Raw genomic sequence first — 23,902 nt, forward strand, 5'->3', positions numbered from 1 at the left:
TCCTTTTCCACAGGTCCGAATAGTTGTCACTAATGTCACCTTAATGAAGAGTGTCTTGACGAGTGTGGTCACTCCGTGAGCCCAGAGAGTCCAGCGTCGGACTCGGTGTTATTAGGGCACTAATCAGGCCCAGGGCCGGGGGGCAGGAGGTGGTGGTGGTGGTGGGGGGTGGGGGGGGTGGGGTAGCGGCTAAACGGGGGGTTGCGTGTCAGAGCGGGGCCGCTGGACAGTAGATCAGTAGGGGATGAGCCGGGGGTTTAGCCACAGCAACACGGGGGGATTTAACAGCAGCGCACACACATGCAGCCAAGAGCCCAGCGTCAGCAGCACAGGGGAGGCAGGGGGTCAGGACAGGGGACAGATAGAGGACAAAGGACAAAGGAGAGGAGAGAGGTCAGGAGAGGAGGATAGAGGGCAGAGAGGAGAGGAGGGCAGAGGACAGAAGAAGAGAGTAGAGGAGGAAAGAGGGCAGAGGAGAGAGGATAGAGGACAGAGGAGAGGAGAGGAGAGGAGAGGAGAGGAGAGGAGAGGAGAGGAGAGGAGAGGAGTGGAGAGGAGAGGAGAGGAGAGGAAGACAGAGGACAGAGGAGAGGAGGATGTAAGGAGGATAGAGGGATGCAAGAAGTAAGACAGGGAGGGACGGAGGTGGGGAGAGGGGAGAGATGGAGGGATGCGGGTAGGAGGACAGGGGAGAGGAGGATGCATGGAGGAGGTGAGAGAGGTAGCGAGGTGGGTAGAGGACACAGAGAGGGCTGAGCAGGTGTGTGAGGAGATAGGCTGACCAACAGGGCAGCACAACAGTGGGATGCGGGGTGAGCTGAGGAGAGGAGAGGCTGACAAATAACAAGCAAGAGAAAAAGAGAAAGAACAGAAGAGAGAGGGGAGAGGGGAGAGAGAGAAAGAGCAAAAGAGAGAGCGAGAGAGGGGGGAAGGGTCAGAAAAACAGAGGAGAATTTAAAAAAGGGATCTGGGAGACGGGGAGGGCAGATTGACACACACAAAAAAAAGAAAGAAAAGATAAAAAAGAAGGAGGAAGAAAAATCATCTGCTGCCAGAGCGGGAGGAGGAAGAGAGGAGGAGAAAGAGGTCAGCGCGGGGATGGCCTCCAGCCAGCGCTGGCGCTTTAGCCGGGCGGCGCAGGACGGCGCGGCACGGCGGCGGCGGCGAGATGGATGTGGCCGCCCCGCTCCCTTTATCAGCCTGTCACCGCAGCCAGGCTCTGTCAAGTGCCATCTGTGACCCCCTGCCAGTCCAGCTCGCCGGGCCGCAGACAGACAGACACACAACAGACAGACACACAGACACGCGGGCAGCGGTCGCCTCCTCACCTCCGCGGGCGTCACGGCCCAGCACAGCCCGCACACTCCACAGCAGGGCATATGGCCCGGGGAGCCTGAGGCACTTGGACCACAGACTGGACGGACATCGCCGAATCAAAAACAACAGATGAGTCGGGCAGACCTTACAGAGCGATGAGACTGAAACACACAGCGTTTCCTGTGGCAGAGGGGCACGGGTATGGGCACACGTGAGGCCGACATGTGGGTTAGAGTGTTGGCAGCGCTGGACGCCCACAGCTGGGCTTATTCCGTCTCCAACTGCATTGCGCACAATGCGTTTAAAACAATGCGTTAGAAATATGTTGAACATTTTAGAGGAAAATCACAAGGACAATAAACTCTCTGTCTGTCTATGCCATCAGTTTAGGCAGATCACTCCAGATGCAGGCAAATTCAACAACACATCACACATCTCCCCTTCTCTCTTTTGACTCAATTCAGGCTCTTGACTCATCTCAGTCTTCCGAGCGGTCTCTTTCGGCGACGTCACACGGTGATGCGCTCACCCGTGGCTGCTTAACTGATGCCATGAGCTGTCGTAGACGATGACATGGCTTAAAAGGCGGGCTGTTGACAGCGCTGGGTGCGGACTGGTGGATCATCGTCGGGGCGCGCTGAACGGAGTGGCGAGCGCTGCCAGCAGGGCACATTAGTAGTCTGAGCAGACGCCGCGCGGCTCCCCGCCACTCGCCTGCCTGCTAACGCTCACACGCGTCCCGAACCTTACATCACATGAGACAGAGCAGGTACATGGAGCAATACACGCCTCTGAGAGAAAGACTCACTCACTGCCTCTGTGTGTGTGTGTGTGTGTGTGTATGTGAGAGAGTGAGAGAGAGAGAGAGAGAGAGACCGTGTTTGTGTATGTGTGTGTGAGTGAGAGAAAGAGAAAGAGAGAGACAGTGTGTGTGTGTGTGTGTGTGTGTGTGTGTGAGAGAGAGAGAGAAAGAGAGAAAGTAAGAGACAGTGTGTGTAGGTCTCATTTCATCTATTTATTCTGAAGTTTTCTGAGCACCCTGAACAGAAGAGGGGCTGAGTTGTTATGCAGAAGTTGCTGGCTGTAAGCCCCATAAAACTGCAGAACTAGCATGTCCTCTATACTGACCCTGAGTTTAACCTTCACACATAATCAAGATTTCTCTTCAGACCTGCACAATGGCGTATAACTGTCTGAGATGATGAGGGTCAGCAACTCCCCGTCTTCCACACCAAGGCCCGCTGACATTGGAAGGTGAGCCGAGCAGAGTAGAACAGAACAGAACAGAACAACAAAAGTCCACCACAATTACAGTACAGCAACCGGAAGCAACACAGTGCAGCAATGCAGCATTGTTAAATCATTCTGTAAAAGTTGACTGGAGGCATTTTACTGGTATCATACTGAAACAAGAATATTTAGTTGTTTAATGGAGCGTGTAGGTTGATTTTTTGCCGAGAATGAGAGGTGTAAAAGGTGAAAGGTAGAACGATATATAAACATTTCAATATTGATTGTTGCAAATAAAAGTTGTTGTGCTTACTGTAAATTGAATGAGAATGTGCAGCCAGAAACCTGTTCTGTGAGGGGCATGTACTGTAAGCACTGGCTTCATTGTCTACTCTGCACTCTCCATCAAAGCTTTTATTTCGTAATTGTTATTATTTGTAAACTTGTTTGTAAGGTCTTTATGTCTGTGTGAAGTTTGCCCCCCCCCCAATTATATGTTAATTTGCTTGTGTTGAGACCATGTTGCATAGAGATACTACACTATCTACAATAAATGTATTTACTGATTGATTGATTGATTGATTTATGCATATGAACTATTTTAGGGCTGGGCTACATGTTGGTGTAGCGACAGTGGTTACTATAGAATAGCTGCTTGTCATTTTTAGTCATGGCAAAATACATTTTGTCTATTTATCAGAACCAACCGTACTGCTGTTTGTGTTCAATTTTATTCCAGCATCTTCAGCTCTCTATATTCAATAAAGAAATACATTAGTATTACAGAATGGCAGCACTGTAACATAACTATGTAAATCATATAAATTAATTCAGATTTATTTTCTACAAACTTGAATTGCCGACTTCAATCCTCTGTGAGTTAGCCTAAGTCTGCTGTGCTGCATGTTCTCAGAGCGGCCTGTGGCCTGAAGGATGCGTCGCTGCGCTGTGCAGGTCACCGGGACTGTCTGCTTCTCTGGTCCGCCAACTGGTTGAAATATTGCGCAAGAGACGACTCTAATTTCCCTTGTCATTCGGTCGGATTCTCGTTAAGTGCATGATTGCACATGAGTGTGCTCCGACAATGAGCCCGGACCTCCGACTAAGGACAAACACCACGGGGAACGCTACACGGCAGCTTCAGCCCAGCCTCCTATCTCCTCCAATTCCTCAACGTAATGCCTGACAAACCCCTGAGTGGATGGCAGACCTTCCACGCTGCTGCAGTGGATAAGACAACCCAGAATGTGTGTGTGTGTGCGTGTGGCATGGTGAGTCTGTCAGGAAATGAGGGGACTGAAGGAGTAGCGTAAACAATGCACTCCAGGCATCTGCGTTCTCTTCCCGGTACTTCTGTCATATTGCTTTAATATGGGCCTCTTAAGCTGACTTCAAAAGGTAATGCCCCGTGCATATACCAACAGGACCCAATGAAGCTAAACTAAGAAATGTAGGAGGGCAAAGCGCTTGTAGTCTAGACAATCCCTCCAGTTCTTTAGTTCAACTCTGTTATGTCATTATCTAGGCTGAACTGAAGTCTGCACATTGATTCTCTCGCAGTGGAAGAGTCTTTATGTTCAACTTTTACATTTGCATGTCTGAGAGGGCCGATGCTCTGAGCCTGGCCTCTGCCGAGGGCCATCTGTAGAGGAGAGATATTGTTCTCCGATGGCTCCGGCTGTGATTGGGTCTGTTCCCTTTCTTGATCTGAGGTCAGGCAGAAATGGCACCAGAGGACGTCAAAACAAAGCGCGTTCGGTAAGCGAAGTCAACTTCCTTCTTCAACAGCCAGAGTGTCTTGTCATCTAGGGACCAGGCGCAACCAGGCGCAACCTAATCTATGACAGTGGTTCTCAACCAGTGTGCCGAGGCATTATAGTCAGTAACCATAAGTCCATGTGACTGGGCATTTTTGGTTTGACCTTTGCTGTGCCTTGCCCCCAAAAAGGTTGAGAACCTCTGATCTATCCCAACATGAGTCCTTCAGATCAGGGACGTGTTATCTTCACAGGGACATAAATAATAATATGGTGCAAAAGGGAGAAAAATGTCACCCCTGTCAAAACAAACTACTGCAAGGGAGTCATAATAACCCAGGCCAGCCTGACCATTGTTGCGTCTGGAACACCAAAGCTGGAGCACTGAATAAGCCAATTCTACCACGATGACCAAAGTGTTTTGACTTGGTTGGTCTGGTCTGCTGAAAGCACCTAAACAATGAGCGAGCTGAAGGCAGACTAGCGCGCCGACCCGACAGAAACACCTGTCCCCTTCTTTTGTAGTCACCGCACATCGACAACAACCGAACACCCAAATCCAGGGGAGCTCAACGAGCAGCGAAAGCTTTCTGTCAGACAAATGGGAAGGCCTCACAATTAGCCTGAACAGTGGTGCGCCAGTGTAATTGGGCTGCTGTTTGTTTGGCCACGCAGGCGTTCAAGGTTAGATAAACTGAGCCATTAGTGGGGTAATTGTCTGGCCCAGAGAGGCCGAGGGAGGGAGGGAGGGAGGGAGAAGAGGGAGGAGAGGGAGGAGAGGGTGGGGTGGGGTGGGGAGGGGAGGCCACAGTGACTGCGGGCCTGGCAGTAGGCATGAATTAGAGGAGATGAAAGGAGCCGGTGGGACTCCCACTGATACTCCGCCTGATACTCGCTCGTAAAAGGGCCCTCTCTCAGGAGACAGGTGACACTTGAGTGTGAGACGTGCTGTTTGTGGGCCTGATGATGGCATTCGATGGATGAGCACATCCTCGGAAAACTCTCAACGAGGAGAGGGACGCGACACACATAATATGCAAAAACCTTGGCACTTGGTTACAGAAAACTATGACAAACCTCCGGAGCTCCAAAACAACCTCCGCAGAATGTTTGCACAGACAAGCCAAATAGGTTATTCTTCCACTCCCCGCATCCAAAATTAAAGTAATACAACCCACACAAACATCCACAAATGGTTTATCTCTATTGCGCAGAGGGGAAAAAAAGCCAAGGCTGTTTGTCTTTAATCGCTAACAATTATTCAGAGCAGACAACACAGCCATCCAGCGAGAGGGCGTCTGGGGAATATATAAAAAGAACACACACAGAAGGAGAGAAAGAAACAGACAAGAGAGCAGAATAAAGACAAAAGGAAGAGCGGCCGCGTTACAGCTGGGCTCTATAATTAGAGAAAGAATCTGAGAGGAAAAACTGAGGAGAGAAGAGATGCGAATCCCCTTTATGAGCTTGTTTAATCAGACTGAACCCTTCTTCACGGGCCATTAGCTGTAAATACCCGTCGATAATACTCGTAGGGTGAGCAATAATCAGATCAGGATGTTTGGAAACGAGCGCCGAGTCCCTCTTTGGACAGAAAACATGTCTGTGGATGGGATGTAAAGTGGCTCGGAGTGTCTGACAGCTGAAACTAGCTGCAAACGTGTAGAAGCTGCAGCATGATATACAAGGTGACAGTCCATCCTGATTTAGCCAGACGTATATAATGCATGGTCTACACTTTCATCTGCAAAAACTCAAGAAAAGAAAGATGAGAAGAGAGAAGGAGAGGAGAAAGAAGAGAGGAGGAGAGGATAGGATAGGAGAAGATGAGAGGAGAGCAGAGGAGAGGAGAGGAAAGAAGAGCTGAGGAGAAGAGAGGAGAGAAGAGAAGAGGAGAGGAGAGGAAAGAAGAGGGGAGGAGAAGAGTGGAGAGGAGAGAAGAGGAAAGGAATGGAGAGGAGAGGAGAAGAGAGCAGAGGAGAAAAGAGGAGGAGAGAAGAGGAGAGGAATGGAGAGGAGAAGAGAGCAGAGGAGAGAAGAGGAGAGGAGAGAGAAGTCACCCTCCAGCAATCAGTGGATCTCAAATGGACAGCCTGCGCTCCACAAACTGCTTGGCTGTGTTTGTGTGTAGCTTATTAGTTTAAGAAGCAGCTACAGTACATGTGTTGGCATAAGGATAGCAATTACGGGCAGCTGCTGCTCCTTCTGACAGTTCAGCTGTTCAGGAAAGAAAACAAGAAGGAAGTTACAAGAAAGAATAACAAAGAGGACCGAGAGTTATAATCACTTTACAGTAGAGCAGGCTGAGTCCTTGTGATTCTGCAGACGTGTACTTATGCGCGAAGAGCGGTAATTAGACAGCAGTCGCACTTGTGAAAGTGGCGTCAACAATCCGCCCCCCGCCGAGGATTCTTCCGCTCGCGCAGCTCCAAGTCTGGGGGACATCTGCCTGAGGGAGACGGCACGTGTTCGCGCGGCGTGGCGGGCTGTCAGACAGGGCCCGAGCACCGGGGACGTACCTGCACACACGCTTCATCTCTAGCTCAGGTAGCTCCAGCGGCACAGCTCGTCTCGCACATTTAGATGAGACTCGAGTCTCGCAAGGAACGATGAGGGACCACATCAGACCTAATGGTCTGGACACATTACACGATTTCAGCCCGATTTTGGCCCGAATTTGTCGTGACCGACAAGTTTACAGCGTCGTAACCGATTTCAAATGGTCGGGCACGACATCGAACGCGGAGTGAATCTTATAATGTGACATGCTTCACGACTTGCGATTTGTCGTTCACGACGTTCTAAAACAGCCCGACAAAAAGTCTGGCTTGTCAGAAATTTGACGGGAGTCGTATGACGTGACCGATGCTTTCGGTGTATGTGGCCACTCTCCCGACCAAGACGCGGAGAGGTTTTCATGGTTCTAAAATCGTATAGTGTGACACGGTAGATCGTAAACGACAATCGTGAGCGACAAAAAAAATCGTATAGTCTGACCAGGCCATAAGGGACCAAGAGACCAGCCCTAACCCCAAAGTCACCTTGTGAAAATCAGGATTAAAAACATAACATGCTGTGGCTCCTTCCCACCTAGCCAGGCATGAGACAACTTGAAAAAAAACAACACACCTTTGATGTGCTTTACGACTGCATCAATAGCACTTAATTCTACGTCTGAAGGGCTGAATCACATGTCAACTCCGGCTTCTTAAAGAAACCTCACCGTATACAGCAGCTACAGAGTTCTTTCATAGCGTTGTAGGGTGGCATACTGAAGATATGAGGACGAAAAGGGAGACTGACGAACGAGATGGACACGGCTTCCATTTCACCCCATTGTTAATGCTATTACTCTTTGAAGCAGATATGCTCTGAGAATTTCAAAAGCCTTTTTAAGGGCGCCTGCTAAGGTCTGAGCCATTATAAAATTTCAACCTAATATGCCAGGCTGACTTTATACCAGGAGGTGTTATTTGTCTAGGAGGAGAGGAGAGGACAGGAGAGAAAAGGACAGAATAATGAAGAGTCCTGCTAGTTGCTATTGATTTCACAGGCTGGTAATTACTAATTAGCTACCTGTCTATTGCACTAATGCACCCTTTCATACAAAAGCACATTTAGTGTAGCAATGCAACTCCATATCATACAGAGAGACCTAATTTATCCATTGTCAAATGATGGAGTATTACTACAGTATGTCACTCACTGAACATACAAGGCTCATGTAGCCAGAAATACTGTACAGTATATCAACGCAGGGCCTGCCTTGTACACATTCACCCTAGGCAATCTTCAAAACTACATGGAGCACTTGTGTTATGGATTCCATGACAAATGTCTAAGTAAAAAGGCTAACCCTGTAAAACAATCTCAAACAAGTCAAACAAGTAGGCTGAGATGAGTTATTACAAAACATGTTTTATCACAGCAGCCAATCTTAACAAGAAAGTAAGTTCCTCTTTCACTTTGACAGAGGTGTGAAGAAGAACACATGGGGTGCCTTAGATGTTTTGTTTTGACACAGGAAGTCAAACATCAGGAACACCCCTGTCGACGACAGTGGTGCAATTGGAACAGAACAAGTCATTCTGAAATTATCTGTCACCGTAAAATTCAGCAGCAAGGCAGAGAGCATCTCTGAGCCTCTCTCACAGTGCTACATAGAAGCAAGGGCTCACAACCAAGGACATCGTCAACGTTCTTTCATGATGGTCCCTTTTTGTCTGGGACAACTCTTAAATCACAGTGTATCCTCATCACTGGGCAGATGCTAAAGATACTAATTAGTCAGTATGTGGTGTGTGTGTGTGTGCGCAGTGTGTGTGTCTCACTTGCCTTGTGTGTGCCTGTCCACCTTCTGTCCCATTAGCTCTACCCAGCTGCCTACTGAGTCACTACCCACTGATGGTTAGAGTAGACCCGTGCCTGGTCCAACTGCTATACTGCTCGGGTCAACCATACCAAGCCAAAGAGAGACAGGGAGGTGTGCAGAAGGTGCAGAAGGAGATAACCCTGCTGAGAGGGACTATAGCACAGGGAGCCTCTTTCAACCGTACGGCACATTTCTCTGCCTTTGAGAAAATACTGTTGGAGCACAGCTTGATGCAAACTGAGATGAACGGGAGAAACGTTCACAATAAGCCGACCCAGTTTTCAGGACAACCAATTCTAAACACTCCAAGGAGGATAGCAAAACACATTTACCTGCCTGAAAAGTTTTTTGTGTCATTATTTCAGGCAATGTGTCTCATACTCGGCTAAAATATATCCAACTGTGACTTTACTCATGAAGCAAAATAACTCAAATCGTAAGAGTATGCTGCTGTCATGAGACAAAGAGGTCCATTTAAATATATGCCACTTAGCTTAGCTGCTGACATTCTGTTTCCATGACAACTGCACCTTTCAGCCATGCTGATGCTAAATACCCAGAATCCATCCAAGACCAGAGTTATGCACTAATGCCCCCCTCCACACATTATTGGGTTAATAACACTTAAAAGGAGACACAAAACAGGCTCATCTGAACCAGAGCCTGTGTGTCCATGGTGATGGGGCGTGTCACTGACCTGTACTGGGCCTGGAAGTGTTCCTGGACGAAGCTGGAGCGCGTGCCCGGCGGCTGCGTGTTCACTGGACCAGTAGCATGAATGGTCTCTGCTCCCGCTTGGACCTGGTTAAGGAAAACATACAACAGCACATGATGACATACTGTATCATAAAAACAGTAACCTTTTGGCAGACATAGTTTGCCAGTTTCTGCACCAACATTGTGGGAAATAAAATGAAGTGTTTTTCTCAGCTTCCTGGATAAGTCATGTGTCCAGATAACAATGTCCTGTGCTGACAATGATACTGTACTGTGAACCACAATTTTCCCATTACCGCAAACCACAGCAACATAGATGATGTTGGATAACGGTTTCTTGAGCTGACAGCGGTGGGGGTTCAATGGAGCCGTGGAGTAATACCTACTCATTACATTACCTACTCTGACTAATTGCTTGTCTCATATCCCCAATTTCCCCACGTGGTCATTACTTCTGCGGGTGTATGAGGAGAGGAAAGAAAGGGATTGCATTAACACACCTGACTGATCATTGACCAAAAATAAGCCAAACAAGGTACAACCCTCCCTCTCCAGTCCTGCACAATGGGGCTCTACTCTCACAAGAGTAGATGAGCAAAATGTATCAAAATAACCTCTAATTAGAAAAACATCCAGATTACATCCTTCAGAAATAGTGACCTATATTAAACATAATTATTATACAATGTAGCTGTTACACAAGACTCACCATTATTATGCTTTGTGAGCACCACAGAAGAAGCCTTTGAAAAGGGCTTCATGAGAGCAGGCAGGTGTAACCAAAAAACAAAACAAAAAACAAGGCCCGGGACAAAAGGAGGTTTTCATAAAGTAAAGATGAACCACACAGACATCATTTCAGGCACAATCCGTTTCTACACGTATTGACAACAAACTGCAACATCGGATTTACAGTAAACATCAGAATGATGATTTGACTTCATAATATATCAGAGAAGAAAAAATACTTTACAAAAACATCTCAAATCTACATAATGACTCTGTAGATGAACTCTATCAGGCCTGCTAAAGTAAACACACAATAGCTTTGAAAGTGTTTCATTATACAGTATGACAATATTAGATTAGACAATACAGAGGGAAACAGTTTTCCTCCACCAAGGCATGCATGTATACTGTAGCTCACAGAGGAAACACTTGGTAAAGTTGACTTTGAAGTAGTGTGAGATTGTTTGGATAGTTTGCTTGGTTTCAATTTAGATTCCATTGTTGCTAAGCCCAACTCCTCCACAGCGGATGTGATGGATATGTCCAGGCATCGCCTGTCTTGCTCCTTATGGGCTCTCTCTCTGTCTTCCTCCTTATGGGCTCTCTCTCTGTAGTGTGCCGAGGTGCCACAGTGCTGCGCTTTACTTCTCCGCTCCATATTTCATGGCCGGAATCAATAGTGGGAGTGCAACCCGACTCACCAGCAACACATTTATCTACCCTCCTGAGGAATAATACAGTCTTGGGCTCTACTGTAGGCCTGGAAAACAACAAAAAAAAAACTAAAAAAATAAAGCATTCCCCAAGTTCATCTTGATCTCCCTGTGTAGCTGCTAGACCTGAGGACGTGCAGCATCTCAATCATATGCTAAAGACATACAGCCAGAAATAGACCCAAAACACACAGGGTCTGCATGTGAGAATATGATTTCGATCTAAAAAAAGAAAAGAAAAAATAGAGCTGTGTGCAGCCTCGGCAGGTCACAGGACTTCTTCAAGCTGACTTTTTTTTTTGTAATTTCCCAGCAGACGGCAAAGTAAAGCTTTGGTTTTCAGTTCAACCCAGCAGAGGAGCAGTGTGTATAGGTGTCTCAGTCGCCATTTGAGAGATATCCTACCCTTCAGCAACACGTGTGTTTCCCTCTTAATTTGCTGTGGATAGTTTGAGTCCCTGAGTGAGATTTTGAAATTGAATGTGGATTCATCATCATCTGGGGACTTGAGTAGAGAGACTGGAGAGTTGTGTCTGTCTGTCTACATTTCTAGCTCTTTCCCTCAGGCCTTAACGGTCCCCCTGACTGCCAGTCACTCACTTTAACTGAGTATAATTTTCAACAATTCAACAATAAGTGTATGTCCTCAGCTTGACAGGTCATTAGAGATTAAAGCAAGCTTAAAAAAACATATCTCTATTTGGAATGTGTGTGTGTATTGTGTGTGTGTGTGTGTGTGTGAGCTTAATTACCAAGCATACTTTAAAGCAACTTTGCCTGAAGCAAACTGTGTACGCATGAGTGGACCAAATTGCATTGTATTGCAAAACAAACATTTACTCTAAACCCAACGAGACCTTTTGAACCTCCATACCACCTCAGCGACCTCCCGCCAGCCCAGCCACTGATAGTAAATCTCAAGGCTTTTGATGTGCACATTTACCAATACGTATAAAACATTTATGGATGTGAGAAGTTCAAATGGCAAACATGTAGTTCTCCATGTCTTTTTCAGGTTGTGTGACCTAGATTCCCTATAAAGCTATTTATACAGGTTTTCCATCATCCTCTAAGGTGGCACTTCATGCTTTAAGAGGACAAGAAGGAAGAGTCCATTACTGCCTGGCCATACAAGATGTGTGTTTTCATCCTGAATGGTGGATGCAGAGTACAGAGCAAAAACTCTGAACACGGTGAAAAGTTTGTGGGAAAAGTGAGGAGAGACCTGAGACAGGTAGACAATTGAATGCTTTGAACAAAATGTCAATTCTTATCAGTTTAGCCAGACAGATAGTGAATGTGTGGTGATTTGTGTTTGTCATTTTCCTCTTCAGTTTTGCTATTTTGGCAGACAGGCTTTTTGTGCTTTTGTGTCTGAAGTTATGCATCAGCTATACGCAACAGTTACAAAACTGCAATTCTAGGTATCTCAGCACTGGGATGATGAAACAATAATAAGTGCACAGACACCAACACTACAACTTACCCATTTTGTTTTCTTTCCAGTCGACGTTTCGACTGGAAAACGCCATTTCCATTTCTGAGTGCAGATAAGCTAAGTAAGGGTTTTCATTTACCCAATGAATTCCTACAGTATACTCAAAAATGCCTGACTGTACTTAAACAATGAAAGATTGAACAATGAAAAACCAGCCCAACATTTGCTGTAGTGTGTGGACTAATAGATTCCTACAGCTATTAGCAAGGGGCAGGGTTGGGGGTAAAGAAGTGGAATAGAGGTTGATTTTCAGCTGAGAACAAGCCTACTGTAGATAAGAGGAGCGTGGTTGTGAGCGGTGCATGCGCTCAGGAGGATTTCAAATCAGGCCTCTCCATCATAATGCAACACAACAGCACAGCTCTCACTTTAGTCCCATTAGCCCTTTTGGATTTGTCAGGGTGAATGTGATAATCTACCCTGATGGCTGTGTTTTATTTATTAAAACAATTATCAATTCATGTCTCATTCACATTTGCGCTTGACTCATACAACCCTACAGTAAAGGAGAGCTCGCTCCACACTTGTACTCTAGCGTGAAATGCCCTGAATTCTACATCTCTCACAGCTTATGGAGTTCTGTAGCATGAGAGACAAGGCACGGGATTCCATAAGCTAAAAATCCATAATGTTAGATGAGGGCTTGGATTTGGGGAGAAAAATCGCATTAACCGTAACAGGTAAAACATGCTCTCCAGTCTAATCTCACATCTCTCCAGCATGCTTTGATATGTCTCACAGTCACGATAAAGGTGACTCCAGAGGGTCCAGGTAATGGTAAAGAGGTGAGCCTGGCAGAAAACTGATGCTGAAGCTGCTAGGAGCCAAAGAGAACACTTCACATTGGGAGAGCTAAATGTACTTAGCACCCCAGTGGCGTCCTCCACGTTCACTTCAGCATCACACATGTAATGGAGAGCTTGTTTATGAGCACGAGGGCTGGTGGGGAGAGCCATATGAAATGCCAGCACAGTCAAGCTGCCTTGGCTCAGGAAGACTTACTTCTCTCTCTCTATTCATAACAGGTCTAGGAGAGTGGACTTTGGCGGCACCCTTGAAAAAGCACCTTCTCAGAAGTAGGTCAAAAGCCACTTAGCTGGACCTTAGAACAAAGAACAGATGCCTTCACTGAGTGTGTGAGGCACTGCACTGTTTTCATCTCGTGTTTTTTTTTTCTTCTCCCTAAAGCCTGGAGAAGAATGAATACAGCCTGATTGCTTTTTTCCCTTCCCTTCTGTGCCATTGTCAGCATGCCGGGGCCAAAAATAGAAGTGGCCAGCAGGAATAACGTGAATCCTGATACGTGAGAAGCACTGCTAAGCTGTTGAATTGTCACATTGTGCGAGATCCAAACGCAGAAGAGCCAAAAGATGCTCATTTAGGTCCCCTGGTGCACCGGGGACATTAACACCCGACTACTCTCCAGGCATTGACGCCAAACTTGCTCTCGGTTAGATCATCTAAACATGGGCACGGAGTCAAAGATTCCACAGACACTCCAGACAGATGACGCAATTAACAAAGAACAATCATTTGTTTTCTTTGGTGCATTATTCAAGTCATTCCTAGCCTAGATACGTACAAATGTACCTCGCTAAAAATGCAAAGGCAAGTGCAGCACATAGGTATAAAGTCTATAAATTGTAAGCATAATAACCAACTGTGATCACTCTGACTGCTTGTGTAACTGTGCGACTGCTCCTTTTATGGTGACCGCACTGTGATTGTACTGAGGAGCCAATGTGACTCTCTGTGACTCGATGTCCTCACATCTCCTAAGGCTGATCTAGAGCGGTTATATCAGAGCCAGTCGCCGCCTTTGAAACATTTGCTCCCGCTCACCTCTGAAGCCAGCCCTGGCTACAGCCATAGACGCGGCGAGAGGTCAAACAGATACATATCAGTGTGATCAGCAACAAAAGAAAATAGCAGGGGCCACACTGGGACTCCTGGGTATTGGGTATCAGAACATCCCCCTTTCAGAGGATGGCACAGCTCAAGGACACACCCTGGCCTCAGAGGTCCCAGCCCACAACAAAAGAGAACATCCCTTTGCACAGTGTTTCCATAATGCACTGCAGTGGCATGGGAGGGCTGGGCCAGGCGGCTAAGGGTTTTTCTAGGTGTGGACTCCACACTCGGGGTTGGATTGGGATGGTTTCTTTTCTGCATAAGACTATTTGAAAGTCTGAAGTGGCACTATGCGGATATCCTGTGTTTACTCTATCTGTCCTGAGCAGCAGCTCCAACAGACACCACTGATCACTATCACTGACTTAGCACTGACAATCAAGGCTGTTTAAAGGAGACATCAACAGGCAATGATGTGGAGAGACAGCATCATATCCAGAGAGAGAAAGAGAGACAGATGAGTGGGCCGTTTAACTGCAAATGAAGGCATTTAAAAGGCAGAGACTCTTGCCAATCTATCACAGTCCTTTATGGCTCTGGCTCAGCAAAGGAAATCTCAACGCGGAACACCATGTTCCTCTTAAAGACCCTCTGCCCAGTGCCAGCGTATGGGCCTGCCCTGCCGTGGGCATCCAGAAATAGCTCTTCACTGGCGGGGGAGCTGGACGAACATCGCCCTGCCAGAGCCCTGGAAGCTCCGCGTCTGTGTGAGTGCCCGTGGTGGCACACAGGGCCACCGCTCCACCATATGCTCAGCGCTGACCTATAAAACTTTGACAGGCTGTTCGCAGGCTGCCCTGGGTCTGTTCCTATGGCTAGCACCTCAGTGATACCTCTGGACTTGCATAAGGCCAAGTTGCTCAGCTAATGGCCAAAGAGGTCGTGGTCAATTTCACATCCACTGAATGTTTACTTCAGCCTCAAGCGTGCCTGGCTGCTGCTGCGCATGGTGATCAATACTACGTCTGTTTCTTATTTTGATAAGGGAGTTCCCAAAGGCAAAACCACAAACTTTCATTGACAGGTTTCAAAAATCACAGGGAGCTAGCGCCTTGGACAGTTTGTTAGTTAATAATTCAGCATTAGCGTTGGTTCGTTAGCTGGGTAAAGCGCTAGTGCTAATTAAATGTATACCTCAACCCCAGTGAGAGGTGCTTTGAATAAAAATGTGCTAAAGTACAGCACACACTGGAAATGGCTGCCTCTGGGGGAGCACTTTGGGCACCTGGGCATATTGGTCATTTCATTTTGCAGTTCATTACCATTGTTCACTGTGCCCTTTACACCAGATCCAGACGGCTTGCCTGAGTACTCAGTACCAGTGTTTTTCCTTATGTTCCACTTTCATTGAGGTTTTATGCAAAGTGGAAAAGGAGTCGATACGACTCCTAGGTGTAACATTTGTTTAAATATTTAAGAAGGTTTTAGAATGCTCTGAGAGTTCGTAAAAATAATGCCCCCAGGATGCAATATGCATCATGGCTCTGCTGGTGAATTATGTCAGACGATAGCCTGGGTATTCTCCATTATGGGCAACTTTGCTTTTTACAAAGACCTTGCTGGACTTTTAAAAATAACCCCTGGATGTGCTACATGGGTTCAGCTGCTCTAACTAGCACATCTACGCCTAATGAGCCTGGACTCCTGTGGGTGGCCAGCAGACCTCTCTCTGAGGAAGGTTACCGATGTAATTACAGTGGAAGTGATGTAATCTAACCTGCATGAGATTTATTGTGCCACCACTATCTAAAAGTAAATCTTTTTTCCCAGCCCGCTCACTACTATCACACTCAATACATCCCGATGATGGCATGAACTAGAAACCAAGGAGAAGAGATGGGCTAGGAGATAAACAAGAGAATGATGAAATCATTTGAAGTGTTTTATGTGATATCTGCCCAATAACTAAGGGAGGTATGCTATCCTTGGCCTAATACCTCACAAGGCATGAAATGCTGGCAAGTACAATCGGCCATTTTTCTCTGCTGAATTTTGATATTGTTTTGTTTACTTAACTTAATTAAATCATACAGCAGTGGTGGTGGTAAAAAGCAGGGGATTGTTCCCAAGTTCAGCAAAAGGTGGGCTTTGTAAACGAGGGAGCCTGGCAGGAACTCTTGGGCAGATACCACATTATTTTCCTCACGATGAGACACCTTTTTATATGTGGATCCTATCCCCCTTCCACATGCCCAGACAAGAAAGGGGGGAGCGTGAACAGAGAGCGCGCTGCTGCAGAGTTCAGAGAAGAGCTGGGGCATTATCCAGAGTGCAAGGGGAGAGTTACGAGCCCTTCAGTGTTGCATTACTGAAAAGGCTTAGGGGATATTCAAATGGGGTGACCTCAAGACTCGGGCCACTTTTTTGAGTGTACTTACCGGTGATATGCGAGCTTGTGCACCCCATTTATTTTCCCCCCGGCAGCCTGCATAGTTCTCTCCGCTAATGAACTGGTTTTATGTCTACTCCTGTGTTTTGCTACCCCGGTGGTAAAAAATCAACAGGCCTGACAGGGCCGTGCCTGGGACTGAAAGGAAAGGCAGGTCAGCAGGAACAGGGGGGGTGGAGGGGAGGGGAGGGGCCCTGCAGTAAACCGGCTGACTCACCCTGATCCTTTCAGTGCTGGATAGCGACTACTAATGCAGTCTATTCAGTGCAGGCTTACAGTATTGCGCTGGTCAGGGGTGACTGGGTAGCTGGGAGGGATAGGAGGGAGGGGGGGAGGGAGGGAGGGGGTGGTGGTTGGTGGTTCCCGGGCATTCTTCTCTGACAGTCCCTCTCTCTGTCTTTGTCCTGGTGATAGCGCCACGTCGCATGCGTCGGGACCAGCCAGTGCCACTGGCGTGCGTGTCCCCCTCACCTCACGTCACTCGTGCACACACCAGAGCCTGGGATCAGGGGCCGCTTTGTGACGCTCTGGGGTGATGTCACTTTGTTTGGGTTTCTCCTCTGTTTGGATAGTGTGGTGTGTTCCCTTTTACAAATCTCACTCTGTCCTTTCTTACTCTCTCCCTCTCTCTCTCTCTCTCTCTCTCTTCTCTCTCTCTTCTCTCTCTCATTTGAATGTCCAGATTGTCAGCTGGAGCTCTGCTAGCCTTGCGAAAGCCCTTGCCTCACACTGCTATCCCATGCTGGTCTTATTACCATTGCTTGAGAGGTGCATGCATGGACCTTCGCTACCACTGCAGAGGGCATAAAAACTCAGTGCCCCCTGTTTCTATGGCAATGGTGGCTGGAGCGACGTGAGGCGAGGAGAAGCGAAGAGAGGAGAGAAAAGGAAATGGCCCGCCACAGACAAGTGCTGCTGGCACCGAGTCAGTGCCACAGATCTGACTTGGCAGCCGGGAGACGGAGGAGAGGACTGATGCATTCCGTTTCACTGGCCCGCCCGTGTTTATGTGGGGGCGAATATTAATTTGGGGAATAAACGTGCTGTCTCTGTGCAGAGTCCGTCTGGTCTGTAGTAAGATGGGGGGGACTCAGAGTGAGGCAGGGAGAGAGAAACAGAGAGAGGAGGAAATCGAATCAAAGGAGCTGGTTTCATGTTCCTCCGATGCTCACTTTGAGGCTGGGGCGGAGACTGCTTGCCAGAGGAACACACTCCCGGTGGCCGCAGAGAAAGGAAGGAACTGGTATTTAGAGCACATTACTCCTGCAACCCAAAACAAACAGTTTGCAATTGAGGACGGCATCAGTTTAAGACCCTCTGGCTGTTATCTCCCATTTCTTCTCTATGAAACCAAAAGGGGGAAAAAATGTGTAGTAGTAATTCCAGTTAGACAGCCTTTGATAGCCAGGAAGCTGTTGGCCTTTTGTGGGCCAAGTGACAATACAAAGGGTGTGTACAGTATGTGTACTGTATGTTTGTGTGTGTGCATGTGTTTGTGGATTCATGTGTGAATGTGTGTGTGTGTGTGTGTGTGTGTGTGTGTGTGTGTGTGTGTGTGTGTGTGTGTGTGTGTGCATGTGTGTGTGCATGTGTGTGCGTGTGTGCGTGTGTGTGTGTGGTTCATTTGACAACAAAAGAGCACCGGGTCAGTCTTTGTCTTGGCTGAGGTAACTAGCCAAGGATCTCCCTTCTATACTTGCCAAGCAGGCTCACAATCCCTGTAGTTAATAGTACATAGATGCCAGATTACAGAAGCGTGGAAACAAAGGATTCAGGAGGCAGCATGAGAAACACAATCCCGAGGGCTGCTGCAGACAGTTGTCTGCTAAGCTTCCAGCCCTGTCATCACTGGAGGAAGACACAATGGAACAAGATTCCCAGGACTCTTTGTATCTGCAATGCTCCCTCTAACCAAACCACACATTTGAACACAGCTGTTCTCAGTTGTTTTGCTACAATTCTCAAATCATCCTTAACAGTTTTTTTTTTCAGTATTACTTGCAAGTTGGGCACTATTCATGTCACTGACAACAAGCTGAATTCAATACATCTCTGAGTGATTGAGCATGCTGGAAATCACTTGAGAGTAGCCTGGAGCGTTACCTCTGGCCAGGAGGTTTTCAACATTATTTCCTGAAGCCATTGAGTTCACATCACAAAACTGAACTGTTAATGTATGATTGAAAGCATGATAGCATATACTGAACAAATACTGTTTGTAACGATGACTAGTTTAATCCATTTGTAGGTTACACAATGAATGGATGGGGCGGGATGTGTATCCATGATGGTGGGGGACAGACTTCAGAGCAGGTGAACCATTTGCATGAATGAATATGAAAGGGTATTTGCAAAATTTCCAAAACAATCAGAATTTGCTACTATGAGATGCACAGCTGACTAGATTATGAAACTCTGAGGTAGAATTGCTTCAAGAATTGCAATTCTGATCTGAATGTACCAATGTGACTGAGAAAAACATGAGACTACGAGACATCCATGGCTGAGGGAGGTTAGTCCTCCTCACTCTGTGAAGGTGAACCTTGGACGGCTGCAGCCCAGGGTGCCTGGGCTCTGCGTACAGCACCCCACCGGCTCCGTAATCCAGTAGAGATTACCGCAGGCCAGACCAGGGAACGCCTGTGAGGGATCTCCAGTGAGGCATTTTTTGTGGGGGTGGGGTGGGGTATCATTATCCCTTGCAATACAGATAATATTACCTCCAATCCAGGGGGGATTGCCATAAATCTAGGGCTTACTAGAGCTTTGCGTAAATAAAAATATGTATTACACCAAACTGCCCTATCGTCCCACTATGCTCGCCCAGAGGGCAATTTCTTGGGAGTTGACGTACCAAGGACAGCTTGTTCTGTAGTGAAATGTGTTTGACTGAATAACTGAACACTTGTAGAAAGCCAAAGGGCCCTAATGTAAATGGTGGGCGAAGTGCAAAGTCTCAAGTCGAACTGAAGATAATTTAATAACGAGGCAAAATCTATTTGGCAATTCAAGATCCTCAGCACCTGTCACCGCTTAAAGCAATACTAACACATATATACTAATACATACTAAGAGTCCCTTCGCAGCCCTCTATCGGCTATAACCGCACTATGTAACTTTACGAGGTGGGGTAGTGTATCTGTAGTTCGATGAAATGAGACATCAGAAACTACATTGACTTGCTTCGATGTCGCAATACATCATACTTTCATAAAATCATGCAACATATTCTACAGTACCTTGTCTGTTATTTGCTGGATAAACAAATAGCGTGTGTGCGACAGAGCAAAAGTGCTTTAGTGTTGCTTTAAGTTCACGCTCAAATGATTAATAAAACTACTCATTGCCTTTTGGCTAAAACTGCATGAAAAATGAACTGTACATACAGTACATAGGAACCAAAGACAGAAAGCCTTTCAGAAAACCCTTATCTGGTGTCAACTCCTTGACATGGAGATAGGCTGGGGATGGAAGTGTTACTATCTCTTCTGCCAGGACCAACTCATGAATTTATACAACAGAGGTGAAAGTCCTCATTGATGTCTCTCTGTCTCTCCATTTCCCTCACAGGCTCCAGAGACACCTCCATATTATGCTTTCCTTCAGTGCTGAGGTGTGGATGCCTGCAGCGTTCTATTTACGTTTTCCCCTAAAATATTAATTGTTTTAATGAAATGTTTCTTCAGAAAAGTGCTAAATATTTCAAGACAGAGTGAAATCCATTTGAGGCTTTTAAATGGTGATGCGGGAGCATGTTGCTTGTCTCCGTGAGGTATTGATCTAATCCCTGCTACCTGGGGGCTCAGTGGAGTATAAGGACGGGGGATACCATTACTGAAGCATAGCATGAGCTCAGAGACCCAGCACTGGGAGTGGGATGGAGAAGGAATTATGTACCTACTGTACATGTTACAGTATCTATGTGAAATGATATGTCGGATGAGCTGTTAAATTAAGTCTAAAAGACAGACAGACAGACAAAAACAGGACTGTTTGATAATGGCAAAAATCATGATCAAAATTATATTAATCAATATTGAGATCACATTTATTTAACACAATTACTTAATGAATTGGAAGAGTTCATTATGCAAAAGCCTCTAAGGCCACCTCCATCATCAAAAATTGCTTATTTACGGTAAAAGAAAAATGGCCAGACATTGGTCAAACTTAAAAAAATTACAGTAGGTTCTATTGATTTTTAGATATAATTGACTGACTGAAAAACAGAATTTGCAAAACGTTTATGTATTTAAAAGTTAAAGAAAAGGGTTGCGCTGGACTTATAAGTTATAACTGGCCTTTCAATACAAGATAGTCGTAAAATTACATAGTCGTAAAATTTCGATTATGTTGTTTTCACAATCATTGGAAGTCTTGACTGATAATTGATAATCAATTGATTTGATTCATTGCGCAACCCTAAAACAAGATCTCTACTAACTATTTGTAGATTAGGCACTGCTAACACATTAGTTTCCCATTAGTAAAGGCCAACAGAAAAACGCAAAAGGATCAATTTTCAGAGTGAGAGGGGGGAAAGAGTGCAGCTCCAGCGGAAGGCTCCCCGAGGGCCAGTATGGCGAGAGCGACCAGAGTGCCCATGTTGCACAGTCTTTAAATCATGGCACAGGATGATGGAACACCCCCTTAGGAGGCGCCGGTGCCTAGGTCAGGCCGCCTGTGGCCTAATGGGGATGTAAGACAGCGAGCTCCGGGTTCAGCTATAGGTCCACTGGCGGAGCGAGGAGAGGGTGAATGCTGGTGGAAGGGGATTGTGCCTTCTCAGGCCGATTGATCTGTGGTCTAATGTTCCTGCCTGCCGAGTGCTCTTCCGATATTGAGGTTCCATCCCCCTCTTCCCACACTCTCTGGTAAAAAGCTGTTCAATTATTCACCACTTCCATACCCCCTCCACACGAACACACACACACACGCACTCACACACTGGATGCATCAGCCCTTGCATGTTGAGAGGCTTGCGCCAGTGTGTGCTGGCCTGCTGAGCAAAGCGAGTGCTGAATCACATAACTACTACCTCTGACTTTACTGATCTAGCGTCAGGCTGACTGAGTAAGAGCCCATTTAATAACAGGGGATGAAATGGGACTGTGTTAACAGAAAGGGATATTTCAAGATCTAAGAGATGTCTGTTTTCTGGCATGGAGAACGATTCGCACCAGGAGAAGTGTCTGGCATGAAAAGCACACACACACCATATTATCTTCTCCTTTGTGTCTCAAAAGGCTGTATCCACTGGGGTCCCCCGTCCCCACAGCCTCAGGCTGAAGCAGCAGCCCTCTGACGGCCAGAGCTCTGCGCCACTGTTGCTCGGCCCGGCCTGGACACGCACTGGACGCACGCAGAAGTGAACGGCCGGGACGAGAGTCAATCCCTTGAAAGCCTCCGCGAGGGACAGGGGTTGTTGGTTCTCCGGTGGCCAGCTTTCATGTCTGCTTGCCGCTGGGTCTCTCCAGTCGCCCGGTCTGAGGAAAGAGGGCTGCTGTCTGTAGATTAGCGTCTGTCACCCCCCCGCCCCGTTGGTCCCTCATCGGCAAGACACATCCAAGCAAATAATGACCCCATCTCTGGCCTTTCAGACAGCCCTACAAAAATAACAGCACCGTTCTCAATCGGCCCTGAGTGGCACACCTGAAGCCAGACATTGTCTCTGTGAGTTACAATCATGTGACTAGAGCGAGGTGAAGACACGCTGGTCCAAACTAATGAGTGTGACTCTCATTGCCACCTGTGGGACAGAGACTCCATTCCAAACACTTTCAGTCATCAAGTTTGTTTTTGTTGTTGTTGTTCAGCGCCAGTGTTGTTTACCTCTGGTGCTCTTCCTCTGGGAAGATTCAAACATGCCTGAGCCTGTGCACTTGGCTTGGCTCCTGATATCCAGGTGCCCATGCAGTGGCACTACCCCGAGATGTGAATATGATTCATACGGTAAACAGCGCACATTTATTTTCTCTCACACCTCTGGCCACACAGGAGGAGTGTCATTCATTTTTCCACTTAATGAATTCAGACTTGCACAACAGCTGGTGAAAAAAGAACAAGGGGCCAAACCCTGAGCATGTGATCTATCCTTTGTGGGTAGTGCCTGCCCCATTCCAACATTATAAAAAAATGATGAACAGCTGTCAAAATATCAGAGGTGAGAGAAGGGGTGAGGGCTTCACTCAAGCTCTTTGTTGGATCTTTATACACTGATGATCATATGCTAATTCTGTTACATTATTACATGTACACTTTGATTATTTAATACAGTATGTTGCACAATGTTATACCAGAGACGGTTGAAAAAGGATCTTTGGTTATACCCAGCTAAATGTATACGCTCTAGTAATACTCTTTGAAGTCCTTATATAAAAAAAACAGATAATCCAACCACCTTGGTCGTCGCCTGAATCATTGTGTTAAACCGCCAAACTCCCAATCAACTGAAGGAGGAGACCACCTCAGAGAATGTTGATCATGATAATACAAATAGCCAATATATCACAAAGTCCTACAAGGTCAAAACTATTGACTCAAAAATTGACATTGCAAAATAAAGTTGGCTCATTTCAGTGTCTTTTTTCAATTGTATTGGTGTGTGGTGAATTTGATGGAACTGATGCCAATAAAGCAGTGTGGTACAAACTACTTGCAGATGCCACACTGTGAGATATCCACATAACCTCCCTGTATTGACCGAAGCCGTGGCCAAGCCAGAGCGCACGACATCGGGCATCCTACATCTCTTGCTGGTGTGATGGCCCTGGCAAACTGCTGCCAAATGAGAAAAACACCTCAATTTTCAGGCTGGGCCAGAGACCACTTTGTTACTCGAGAACTTATTAGGCTCAGGTAGACGCTCTAATTTCATGAGTCGCTGGGAGGAATATAGTCAATTATCTCTGCGACTCAGGTTTATTTTGAGGGGCTGCGGATATGCTGCGTCAACAGCTCCTATTCTCACGGCATGCTCTACTACAAAAGCCCCAGGAAACTTGCCTTTATCCAGCAGGCGTAGGCTATTTGGGGGGGGGGGGGGGGGGGGGGTGGTGCATTGGTCTGCTCAATCATTTATTCCTCAATACGGCACAGATAAAGCCAAAGTGAGCAGAGGGCTTTAAAAAGACACTTAAACAGATCAGGGTGAATAATGCATGAAGCAGACTTTGAGAAAAAAGGGGAGAGCATGCTGAGAAATATTTTATAAAGACGAGATTTGAAAGTTTCTTTCTGCTGTGTAAATCCTATTAAGGGGTCGTGAGC

At 46.6% G+C, this 23,902-nt stretch overlaps 1 protein-coding gene across 1 annotated transcript in view; it reads right to left on the reverse strand.

Annotated features, from left to right (window-relative positions):
• Positions 1-23,902, reverse strand: part of usp43a (ubiquitin specific peptidase 43a) — an 89,807-nt gene that overhangs the window by 37,907 nt on the left and 27,998 nt on the right. Inside the window, exon 3 of the mRNA XM_062547852.1 lies at positions 9,374-9,477. Within this exon, the coding sequence (XP_062403836.1) occupies positions 9,374-9,477 (104 nt within the window). The remainder of the gene's footprint in view (positions 1-9,373; positions 9,478-23,902) is intronic.

The sequence above is a fragment of the Sardina pilchardus genome, chromosome 1 (genome assembly GCF_963854185.1).
Source record: "Sardina pilchardus chromosome 1, fSarPil1.1, whole genome shotgun sequence".
NCBI classification, from domain to species: Eukaryota; Metazoa; Chordata; class Actinopteri; order Clupeiformes; family Clupeidae; genus Sardina; species Sardina pilchardus.